General features: G+C 53.9%; 2 protein-coding genes across 2 annotated transcripts in view; one reads left to right on the top strand and one right to left on the bottom strand.

The window, feature by feature from the left end:
- Positions 1-12173, top strand: part of TMEM141 (transmembrane protein 141) — a 39819-nt gene extending 27646 nt beyond the window's left edge. Inside the window, exon 5 of the mRNA XM_077189217.1 lies at positions 1-12173. This exon is cut by the window's left edge and continues 16442 nt beyond it. The gene's annotated coding sequence lies outside the window, so the exon portion shown is untranslated.
- Positions 7826-12173, bottom strand: part of SAPCD2 (suppressor APC domain containing 2) — an 11854-nt gene continuing 7506 nt past the window's right edge. The window contains exons 3-6 of the mRNA XM_054646617.2: positions 11334-11480; positions 11118-11216; positions 10501-10614; positions 7826-9622 (exon numbers count right to left, since the gene is read on the bottom strand). Of these exons, the coding sequence (XP_054502592.2) occupies positions 9494-9622; positions 10501-10614; positions 11118-11216; positions 11334-11480 (489 nt within the window). The 3' untranslated portion in view covers positions 7826-9493. The remainder of the gene's footprint in view (positions 9623-10500; positions 10615-11117; positions 11217-11333; positions 11481-12173) is intronic.

Raw genomic sequence — 12173 nt, 5'->3', positions numbered from 1 at the left:
CTGTCTCCATCTGTCTTCAGCTTGGGGGTTACCTGAGCCAGCCATGATTTTCTGATTTTCACTCTTCAGTAGATTCTTCCTCTCTGTACTTGTCAAAATCCTTCGATTGCAGTGCAGGCAAACCTCCAGAAGGACCATCCCTTATCAGGGAGCTGCTGCACCCCAGCACTGGGAGCTGCCTGCTTCAGGATGGGTTGGATCTGGCTTCTACCTTCACTGGAAGAGCTGGTGGCTCCATCCCTCTCCAATCTCTGCAGGACTGTCCTGAGTTTGCAGACCCCCGGTTGTATCTTCTCTGGCTGGAGGGACCAGTACTGCTTAGACAGGAAGGGTCCTTCCCAACAGTTTCCCAGGAGTCCTATGGCCATGTGATACCTCCTGGCAGGGCCCAGCTGTCCCTGCTGCCCCATGTGCCACTGCACCACCCTGGTGCATTCTAGGGGGTAGGATCAGTCCCCTCATGGTCTTTGCTGCCATGCTAATTGTTCCTACAGCCAGCTCCCACCTCACATCCCTCCTGGGGTGAACAGGCTATCCACCACAGAGCAGAGGCATACTACTAAGCATACTACTATCCCACAGGCTGGCCCAGACCTTCGGGGTTTTTCACACCAGTGATGTACTTTCCATTGCTTTAAAAAATAAAATCCCTGTAATAAAAACTCCAGCTAATTTTATCCCCAGCCTGTTTTTTCCAGGCTGCTGCAGTATGAGGTGCCTCCCCCAGCCTTGTCTGGGGGGTTCACTGTGCAGCACCAACAATGCTCATGTGTCCAGGGTGTCTGGGGGCATTGGAGGGGAGGACATCGAGCCCCAGCAGTTGGTTGGTTGCCCATAGAAGGCCTCTTTCATCTTTGCCTTGCTGGAGAGCCAGGAATCAGAGGGAACAGTTTGGTGTGGTGAGAGCAGAGCCACAGTGCAAGCAAAGCCACAGTGTGAGCATGAATACATGTGACCATGGACAGTGCAACCCATAAGCATGATGTGGGCACAGATACAGAATAAGCATGTACATGGCATGACGACAGTCACAGTGTGTGCACAGATGCCATGTGCATGTCCACAGGACAGCCTGGCACAGCATGTGCATCTAGAGCCACAGCTGTGCTGCTCTGCTCATGCCCTTATATGTGCCTGGGGCAGTGGATTTCTCTAGCAGTGCCTGAATTGCTGAGCATCTCCTAAGCACTACCATGCATACTGGTGCAGCGGTGTTGTGGCAGTGTTCCCCCATCCATCTGTCATTGGAGGGAGTCATTAGCATGCTCACAGGCAGTGCTGGAGCACCCAGCAGCTGTTGAGCTGTGGCAGTGGTCAGCCAAGGTGGCTGTCACAGCCTGATACTGGCACACACCAGCCATTTTTCAACCCTGCAGCTGGTCTGGCAGCTGAAAGGATGGGCAAAAGTTCCCTGGCCCTGAAGGCATCACCCTGGTGCCTCCAGCCAGCAGCAAGAGGGCAGAAGGGGCCCAGGGGGCTGGGGACCTTGAAGAAGGGATCCTGCTCTGCACACCCACATCCCATCCTGAGGCTAGCACACCAGCATCCTATGAACAGAGAGAGCTGCCAATCCCACTGAGAGGCAGGAGGAGGAAAAGCAGCTCAGGCCTCCACTAAAATGGCAGAAATCCATGGAATACTACAGGAACTGGAGAGGGGCTCCAGCTCCCATTGTTCCCAGGACACGGTGCAGTCACACTGGGAGCTCTGCCCCTCCTCAGACCCCCGAGGCACAGCTGTCCTGCGGGATGCAAAGCAATTGGGTCATTTCTGGGGGTGTTGGACCCTGTGGGATGAGCTGCTCCAAGGCTCACAGCACCAACAACCCAATTAAGTTTTGCAATACTTAACTTTTTCATAGCCCCTTTAGTTTCGTAATTCTGGGCTCCCTCTGGAGGCAGGTGCTGCACGAGAAACTGAGCAAAGGGAGCAAAGAAGGCTGAAGACCCTGGAGAGAAATAAACATCCTCTCCTAAAAGTATTACTTAAAAAAGCTGGGTTTTTTTGTTTATTTGTTTGGGTTTTGTGTGTGTGTGTGTGTGTGTGTGTGTGTGTGTGTGTGTGTGTGTGTTTTTCCCTCCTAATTCCTTGATTTTAGGAAGGCGAAGGAGATTTATGACTTTTTGGGACTTGGCAGCAATGCAACAGTCTACTTATCCAAGGAAAATATGAAAAATAGCTGGGTTTGGAAAACCCCCTTAGGATTTGGGATAGAGAAGTAAAACAGGAGCTGACAAGTGAAGATGTCCAGGCAGTGCAGAGTGTGAGACACTGCAGGGGTAAAGCTGCTCCTGCTAACCTCCCCAGAATCAGCCACATGCCTCCAGCTGTCATGGGTGCAGGGGTGCCAGGGATGCTGCTGGGGTGCTGGGTCCCTCTAACCCAATGGGAAAAGCCTGGCATGGAGAAGTAGCTACAGGCACTCACCAGCCAACAGTGAGAAGGCGTTGGCATTGGTGCAGGAGCACCAGCACCATAATGTCTCTCACAAACCCAAATTATTTCCTTCCTAAGCCATCAATACTAAATATTTAATGATAGAATTGTTAGATTATTTGGTTATTAACTTCCTGGTTGAACCAGCTGAGGCCTATCCAAACTGGCCAGGGCACAACCGTTACATAGGATGGGACACTGGACTCAGAGTCTGGGGTGGCTCCCAGCCCAGCACAGTGAGATGATTGATCCATCTGTGGGACAAGGCCTTGCCCAAAAAGTGGTTCAGCCTGAGGACTAATGAAGGTCTTGGAAGATTTGAAGAGCTAATGGAGATTTTGGAAGGATCCCAAAGAACCATATGCTTTCTGCGCAGCAGAACTCATGCTTCTAGAAAGAAAAAAGGGAAGTGTTTAAAACACCTGCACCGAACTCAGTGCAAAGCACTTTCATCTAGGGCTAAATAAAACCTTAGGGGCCAAGGCAATGTCTTTTGGGTTTCTTGATTTAACGATAGGACAAAAGACTGTTTCTTTCCCAGTTTGAGCAGCAACACCGGGGAACAGTGATTTTCAGCAAAGAGGCCATACCTGGGGGACCCGGGGCTAGGACATCCTGCTTGCACTGGGCTGTCATCGCTGTGTCACTCTGCCCTGCGGGACCCATCTGTGGGCATAAAAACATGGATGTGGTTGTGACCTTTGCCCATGGCAGCTGCAGGATGCCTTTGCTCGCTAGCAGTGCAGGTGGCCCTGCCTGCCCTCAGGTTCTTGACAGGAAGATGTCATAATTTAGATAATAAAAATAGGAATTTTTTTTACCCCCAAGGAAAAGGGCCAGAGGACATGTCTACTGTCTTCTTGGGTTTGTAGACACTCACAGATATCCTTCATGCACAGGAATTGTTTTCAGCAGCCAAAATCAACCAAACCTGCCTGCCTGGACCTACCTGAGGATGGTTGTCCATGACTCATTTCTGGGCTTTCTTAGACCCAAAACAGGGAAGCTTTGGGGGTAAAAGGAGGGCACATGCCCAGGTGACACTCCATAGCAAAAGGACTTGCTACTCCCAGTGCTGTCGCCTGGATCCAGCCACAGGGCAAAGTGGGAGTCATGTCTCCCCTGCCCCATGTCCAGGAGGCCAGACAGCAGCAAGACAGGGGAGTGAAATGCTGGGCTGTTTGTGCCTATGGAATAGTCCAGGCTTTCTGCTTTGGTGTCATGCTGGTCCATGGAGGAGAGCCACAAAGATGATTGAAAGGGATGAAGCATTTCTCCTGAGGAGAGGTTGCATAAGTTAGGCTTTCTCAATCTCAGGAGAAGAGAAGGCTCCAGGGAGACCTTAGAGCCTCTTCTAGTGCCTAAGGAGACCCCAAGAGAGCAGGACAGGGGCTTCGGACAAACCCCTGGAGTCACAGCACAAGGGTGAATGGCCTCAAGGGTTAGTGTATTAGGAAGAAATTCTTCTCTCTTACGGTGGTGAGGCCCTGGCACAAGTTGCCCAGAGCAGTTGTGGCTGCCCCACGCTGGTATTGTTCAAGGCCAGCCTGGACAGGTCTTGGAGCTACCTGGGATAGTGGAAGGTATCCCTGCCCATGGGAAGGTGTGGAACAAAAAGGTCTTTAAACATCCCTCCCAACTCAAAATCATCTGGTATTCTTATTCTCTGATTCAATGGTTCATGTGCCCAGCCCTCATCTACAGCTGAGGAAGGGCAAGGGGTCTTTTTACATGAGTGGGTTTTGATGCCTCCCTGGGATGTGACTGCAGCCCAGACCTAGCGCAGGCTCTGTCCCTCCAATTGCCTGTTCCCACCCAGAGCATGATCCAGGAGGAGCAACCAGAGGTGTCCCAATGGCACAGCAGGAGGATGGGGTCACCTCTACCCACTGTCTGCACCCACTGCCACACAGGTGTCCCACAAAGGGACACTTTGGGTCTAAGGGAACCCACACATGTGGTCTTCCAGGGTGTTGGCCAAGACCTCAGCCTCTGCTCTGCTCCCTGACAGCTGCTTTTCCAGGTTTGGGTATCTGCCATGTGCTGCTGCCTCCTTGTGTAATCTGGGGGAGTTTAAGTCACGGTCCCTGTGGTACACAGCTGCAGAGCAAAGCAGGGATTCTGGGAGCCTCACTCTTCCCCATCACATGGGTCTCCTGGAGGCAGTATCTGCCTTCAATCAGTTGTACCTTGGAACAGAGCGGGGTGGCTGCGCAAGCAGAGGTGAACACCCACGCCAGGCTGGGATCACAGCCACAGTGAGTCATTGGCTCTGGCAGAGATATGATGGGACACTGAAGCAGAGCCTGGATGCTGTGCTTGATCCCCTCAGGATGGGAAATGAACCCCCCCAGAAATGAACCATGCTAGTGAGCAAAGGCTCAGCCTCCTCCATACCCTGCAGTGGGGAGGACAGACCCTCTCCATTCCAACTGGGAGTGGCATTTGCTCACAGTGCTGCAAGTGTCAGCCACAGGCAGGGAGGGGGAACAGGGAGCACTGGGTAGCACCAGGTGATGCTCCTAAAACAGTAGGCAGTTTATACCAAGAGGTTATGCCAAGAGGAGAATAGAGTTGGCATTCTGGAACCTGGGATACAAGCAAGAGCCCAGGATACAGGAAGGGCTGCAGCAGCACAGCACAGGCATGGTCTGGGATGGGAGAACACTCTAACTGAGGGATCACAGGGATGATCAGCACCTGCTTACAGGTCTGAGATGCAACAGGCACCTCCTTAGTCCGGTCAGCCCTGCATGGCCCAGCTCCCCATCCCAATGAGAACCATCCCCAGGACCCAGGGTCTTCTTCCAGTCATTGCATCCTCAGTTTGCTTCCCAGTGAGTTGCACTGACAACAGCAAGGCCAGGAGGTGCAGAGCAGGACGGCTGCAGGGCCAGGGCAGCAGAGACTGCCCCAGCAGTGCTGAGCATATGGCAGGGAAGAAAAGCAAAAAAGAATGTTCAGGTCAGGGGCCCAAGATGCGTCTGCTCCTGCTGACATGTAGGATAATTGCTGCGCTGGGACAGCAGGCCTTGTCTGAAGGGGCAGCTGGGCATGGAGCCCAGGCTCAGAGGAGATGTAAAGGGCATGTAGCTGGGCAGGAGAGGAGAGAAAGTATGAATAGATAAACCTGGGTGACTGGATCCTTCCCAAACTGCACAGCTGAGGACACAGAGGATGACATCCTGTATCCCTGGGCAGCCCAGGGGCCAGGTATACCTCCAGACTGAGCTCAGGAGAGGGCTCACTCTGCTCAGACAGTAGCTCCAGGCTCTGGCAGTGGGGACCCCCCATGCAATGTCACCCTGGCACCCACCATAAATGCCCAGGGACAGGCATGTTGACCCAATGGTGTTGCACCTGTGTGTGACAACCTCCAGCATGGAGAGTTGTGGGGAGGTGAGGTAGGTTGGCAGGAGCTGTCCTGGCTGGGAACAGCAAAGCCCTGTTCCAGCTGTTCCCAGTGTAACCACAGCTTCACACTATGGGACCCAACAGTTATCAGAGATGTTGTAGTGTTATTACAAAGTTTTTATACTTTGTAATACTTTGAAGAAATTTTGTTTTGTATCCCCATATTTTTCCCAAATGGTTTATCCCAGACTGTACCCCCCTCCCTTTACCTGTGTAATCCCTCTCCCTGGATGAGATCATCCCCAAACCCCCACCCTGGCTCTCTGCCAATCACTCAGCATCCCATCCCCTCCGTCTAGAAGCTTCAGTCCAGGTCCTCGAGTGATTAGCCAGAGGCTAAGGGTCAGCCCCCCAAGCCTTGCCCCATACGCTGTCCTAAATGTCCATCCCCCAGTACCCATCCCTTAGGGTCACTTCTTGGTTAGTAAAATGTTATCTACTTTGGGTTTCCACCTCCCTTTGAATGTAACCTTGGGACATCTCCCAGGGCTTTCGGCAGGAGGCCCCCTAAGGTGCAGGAGCTCCCCAGAGCCCCTGAATAAAACCTTGGATTAACCCCTGTTAAGAGTCGGCCCTTTATCATCTACCGATGTCTCTGGTGTCTCTTCTGCTGCAAAGGCGACCAGCCCAGGTGCCCTCAGTACCCTCGGGGCACAGAGAGTGTCTCCCCGCTGTCGGCCGTGTTGGGGTTGCCCCCCCGGTGTCTGCCGACTCAGGACTGGCCGAGGGTTCTGAGAGGCTCCCAGAGAGACAGAGACACGAGCCTGGGAGGTGCCACAGATCTATGCAAACCCAGTTCCAACAGGAAAAAGCCTGAAGAGAATGGAACATGCTCACACACATGTCCCAGCACACACATCACTTACAGACCTGGCCACAAACGCAGGTCTCATGGCTCCTGAGCCAGCCCCCACTGTTAAGGGTGCCAAAGTGGACACAGCCCAGACCCACAGGGGAGGGTCAAGCCCATCAGGGACCTAAAAAGAGTGTGGCCAGGCCAGAGTGACAGCTTGAGGCGAACTCTGCAGTTCCCAGGGGAAACCTGGTCCCAGTGGGCTGTGGCACTCCCAAGGCTACCCCACAACCTACCACAGTCTCACAGAAGGTGGGATGGGAGCCAGTGCTGCTGGCCAGGACTGGGACAACCCCTCTGACCTGCAGCAGAGAGAGCTGCCCTGAAACAGTCCGGAAAGGGAACTGCGACTTTTTTTCTTTGGAGGCCCTCACGGGCTTCACACCCAAGCAAAGGCATGAAATGGGAACCAAGGGCAATTACCAACTCTCTTCCTGCCCCAGCTGGAACTAGTGGCTGCCTTAAGCAGCACCCGGAAGAGGCCATGGCAGACACTCCTTTGCCAGCTGCCAATAAGTGGACTGGGCTGTCCCTCTTGGGTCTGCTCCCCACAGGGGAGGCTCAGCCTCTGCAGGATGCAGGGTTCACCCCACAGCCTGGGAAAGGAAGGTACCCCAATCAGGGCAGAGCCTCAGGTTCCCCCATGTGAGTTGCCATCTCAGCACAGGGCAGAGGGACATGTGCCACATATGCCATGCCACTGAGGTTCCCGGTGGCTGACCCTGTGGGAAGGAGTCACTGCGGAGCACCAGCCACTGTTGCCACCACTGTGGGGCAGCTCTGAGAAAGGGTACTTAAAAACAAGTAAGAGGTTGTGAATTGCACCAGCACTGCCTGACCAGTGTGAGCCTCAAGCACAGCTTCTGGGGGAGTAAATAGATGAGGAAGGGGTGCAGGTGGCTTTAAGACCCTGCCCCACAGCAGGGGACAGGGTATCCCCAGACCCTGAGAAGCCCAGAGGTGATGGGAAAGGACATGAAAACATGTTCAGGTACAGAGACCCCCAGGCTCTTTGTTAACCAGATTGCAGCTTCAGCTCCCCCTGCATTCTGAGAGACAGGACAGTCAGGGACTTCAGGGCTGGCAGCAGTAGATGGGGTGATTTAGGGAGAGACAGGAAGATAAATTAAATAAGTCACCCCACTTTATTATCCCTAAATCCAGGTAACCCTCATAAAAAGGGTCAGTTCTAATTAACCTCAGACAAAACAGGCATTGGACACTAGAGGAAGCATCACAAAAAGGATGGCAGGCACTGATACCTAGGGGACAACTAACAACCAACTCCTGCAGACAGGGGACATGACTAGCCATGGCCTTGCTGCTCCTCCTCCACCATCTCCCTGGTACTCTGCTGATCCCCACTCCAGCTGCAGGCATAGGGCAGAGCAGGGATTCATGCCTTGCAGTGAGCTTTAACTCAGGATAAGTCTCAAAGAGAACAGCTGGATGGGACAGAGTCCTGACAGATAAGAACAGAAGTGAGAACAGAATTGGCCTGCATGTGTCAGCTCAGGGCAGAACCAGCACTGCCCAGCTCAGCTCAGTGCCACAGAATCATGCCTGGAGAGTCAGACCATGAAACAACACCAGAGAGAAAGGTCCTGGCCTTGGGGATACAGAGGGCCAGGCTGCGCTAAATGGGATCTCCAGTGAAAGTACCATGGATACCAAGTACCAAGCCACAGTCAGATGTCATTCAGCTCAAGCACCATCACCGAGCTGGGTGGGAAGCAGGAGGAGTCCTGAGATGTGCCATCTAATAGGACCCATCTTGAACGACCACCACCCCTCAAGACACCTGCAGAGGAGCGCAGCTCACAGTCAGGATGTCATCCCCCACAACCATGTGAGGCAGAGCTGCCATTTCTCCCTGTGGAGATGTGCACAGGGAAGAGCCTGTCAGCCTCTGCTCTGTCCCACACTAGGTTAAATACAAAACCAGGTTCTAAAGACCCTCTGTGAGGTCAGGCTGATGTGAGCATCCTCAGGCTATGAACATTGCTTCTCCTTTCACAGTCATCATGAAAATAATCTAATCCTGGCAGTCATCAGGAAGTATTTGCCAGGTCAAGCCAAGTAAAGACTGAGATGTCTGTCTCAACTTGTCAACAGCCCAAAACAGCAGCTCAGAGATGTAAGCTGTCTTGGTTGGGTCTATGGCTCATTTCCTGTAGGAGCCTACAGACATGTAAACAGCAACTATGGTATCCTTGCCACAGACATGACAGAGTGGTTGCCATGAGGACCACCAGTTTGGGCACTACAGGGCCAGGACAGTGCCTCTGGCAGGCAGAACATGGGCAGCAGAGAGGGGCCAGGCATGCCTCCTTGGATTTCCAATTTAGTCTTCCAACAGTGAGACAAGCAGGAGCCAGCACCCTCTGAGGGCCAGGCTTGTCTGGAGATGCTGCTAGAGTGCTGAAGATACATCACTTTCCCAAGAGCATCCAAAATCCAGCCTAAGTCAGCAAGGGAACAACAGCTCACCCCACACAGGCAGCACAGACAGCAGCCATGTCTCCTGACTGCTAGGGGTCACAGGACTGGGGACAGTATCCCTGCAGCCCACTTAGAGACAAAAAAGGAGCAGCTTGAGAGCAGCATGGCTGATAAGCCATCAGCAGGGCAGGGATGCTTCCCAAGAAGGGTCCTGGCTCCCTCGCAGAGATGCCACCAGCAGCCCCAGACCTTGAGACACAACACCTGGAGCAGCAGGTGTGATGAGTTTAGGGCAAGAGTCCCTTGAAACCCCAGGTAAGTTTGGGGATGGGGCAGGGGAGGCATGTGCTAGATGAAGGTGGAGTCCAGCTGGCTCATCTCATGGTTGTTGTGGGCACGAGCCTCAAAGAGCTGCTTGATGAGGGCAGATTTCTCCTGCTCCAACTGGGTGATGCGCTCGCTCTTGTCAGTCACCTCCTGCACAAGACAGGGGAGGAAAATGATAGTTAGAGGAGGAAACTGCTGGCAACTGGTTGTGTTGCTGGTAAAATTTCATAGAACCACAGAATCACAGGCTTTGGGTAGGAGGACATTAAAGCCCATCTCATCCCAGCCCCTAACCAGGGGCAGAAACACCTTCCACTAGAGCCAGTTCCTCCAAGGCTGTTCTTGAACACTTCCAGGGATGGGGCAGCTTCTCTAGGCACCCTGTGCCAGGGCCTCACCACTCTCACAGGGAACAATTTCTTCCCACTATCCCATCTCACCCTGCCCTCTGGCAGTAGGAAGCCATTCCCCCTTGTCCTGTCCCTCCAGGCCCTTACTCAAAGTCCCTCTCCAGCTCTCACAGAAGCCCTTTAAGCCCTGGAAGGGGCTCTGAGCTCTTCTTGCTCTTCTTTTCCCCTGGTGAACACCCCCAGCTGTCCCGGCCTGGCTCCAGAGCAGAGGGACTCCAGCCCCAGAGCATCTTTGTGGCCACATGCTGGGACAGAAAACCCCAGCAGTGAGACTGGCCCTGGCCTGAGATGGCAGACCATCCCTTCCCTGACAGCCCCCAGCTGCAGCCTCTGCATTCTCTTGTGACCTCCATTTGTCACAGTCTTTTCCCTCTGGCAGGAATGCCCTATCCCTGCCACTGACTCACCCAGCAAGCAGCTGGAGACAGCTGGGCACAGCTGTGTGCCAGAGGGCCTCCACATGCAGCCCACACCCCCTTCTCTGGGATGACCAAGTCTGGCCAAGCTGAAGGAACACTGTTCCTGAACACTGCTTGTCATTCCTTCCCTGGCCCTATCCCATCCCCTTCCTTTCTCAGCCCCCCCAAGGGCATCTCCTCCACCCCCACCTCCACTGACCTTGGTGAGAAGCCGATTCTGCTCCTTCAGTATGTTGATGGCTTGCTGGGAGCCTGTGGAGGCTGGGGATGTCACAGGGACCAGCCTGCTCAGTGCTGAGGAAGGGTTTGCTGCCTGTAGAGAAGATGAAGGCATGAGACACTGAGCCTTCAAGCCTGTGGCCCTTCCCAGGCCTTTTTCAAGGTGAGATGTTTCTATGGCACACACCTGAGAGAAGCCCAGCAGAAGATTAAAACCGCAACACAGGCCATCACAGGGTCTCCAGCCCTGTGAATGGGGCAGAACGGGGAAGCATTCCTGCCAGTGTGCCTGGCAGGACAGGCAGCAGTGGGCTGCACCTCCAGCTTCTGCCCAGCAGGACAGTCTGCTCTGAATTGGCTGACTCAGCACCTTGACAATGGCTGTACCTTTTTAGGGATCTCCTTTAGGCCTCCCAAAGCATCCTCCAGCCCACCTCAGGACCAGCTGTGCTGTCCTCTTGGCTGTCCTCCATCACCTTCCCAGAGCTGGGGGAGACTGCAGCAGCTCCAATGTCAGCCCAGCCACCAACGTGGGAGGGACAGGATGAATTCTAAGATCACACAAACAACCTCAAGCTGCTGATGTCCTGTTCTCACCTTGCTGGCAGTGGAAAGAAGATCACCCAGGCAACGGTTCACCTCCTGCAGCTTAGGGACCAGGCGCCCCAGGTGGCTCTGGCCACCTTCAGGGAAATCCTGCAGGATGGGGAGGAAGAAGAGGCTGGAGGTTACCATGGGGTCAGCTCCAGGTCTGGCCACCTCCCAGCCCTGTTCTCCAAACCCAAACTTAGGCAGAAGAAGCCCCAGACTCACAGCACTGGTTCTCCTCTTCCCCAGGAACCGCTGGTGCTCCTGCATGAGCTGGATGTGCTGGTGGTACCACTCTCGAGCCCGTTCTATAAGCTCCAGGCCCTGCAACAGGAAATCCTTCTCCTGTTCCAGCTCCTTCATGTACTTCAGCTGCAAGACAGAGCACATCGGTGTCACCCACTCCCCACCAAGGCTTTGTCAAGTCGCAGGAGTTGGTTTCTTCATGAGGTGTGGGGGGATGTGGATACAGGTAAGGGTCTCAGCCCCTTTCCCCAAGAAAAGCTGAAGAGGAGCAGGATAATGACTGCTGCCTGATGCTGCTTTGGAGGAAGATTTTTGGAAGAAAAGGACACTTGAGTCACCTCTACCCTCCTGCTCACCACTGCAGGTACAGGTTTCTTCACCTATTTACCCAGGGAGGCAGCAGGAGCAGTGCCTGCAGTTGCCCCCAGCTCCCTTTGGGGTGTGAGTGTCAGCCCCTGCACAGACACACTCGGATTTTGGTGAGCACTGAAGAGTCTAGCTCAGTCTGCAGGCTGGAAGTCAGGGAAAAACTGCAGCCCTGTTTCCCCAGTTTGCCTCACTCCCCGAGGCACATGAAACTGAGCAGAGCATAGCACACCACACCTCATTGCAGAAGATCTCTGCCAGTTGCTCAGGTTCCAACACCAGCATCACCTGAAGAGCAGTGGGGGCCTTGCTGTGCCCGGGGAGCTGCTATGAGGGTGCCTGAGCAACTGATGCAGTGACCCATTCATCACCCTCACCCTGTGACCCCATGGCCCTTCTCTTTTCAATAAAAGGCTGCTCCCCCAGCTCCCAAGGGCATGGGGAACTTCCTGC

This window comes from Agelaius phoeniceus, chromosome 21, assembly GCF_051311805.1.
Source record: "Agelaius phoeniceus isolate bAgePho1 chromosome 21, bAgePho1.hap1, whole genome shotgun sequence".
Taxonomy (NCBI): domain Eukaryota; kingdom Metazoa; phylum Chordata; class Aves; order Passeriformes; family Icteridae; genus Agelaius; species Agelaius phoeniceus.
The sequence above is the reverse complement of the archived record's forward strand: the minus strand, read 5'-3'. Positions and strand labels throughout refer to the sequence as shown.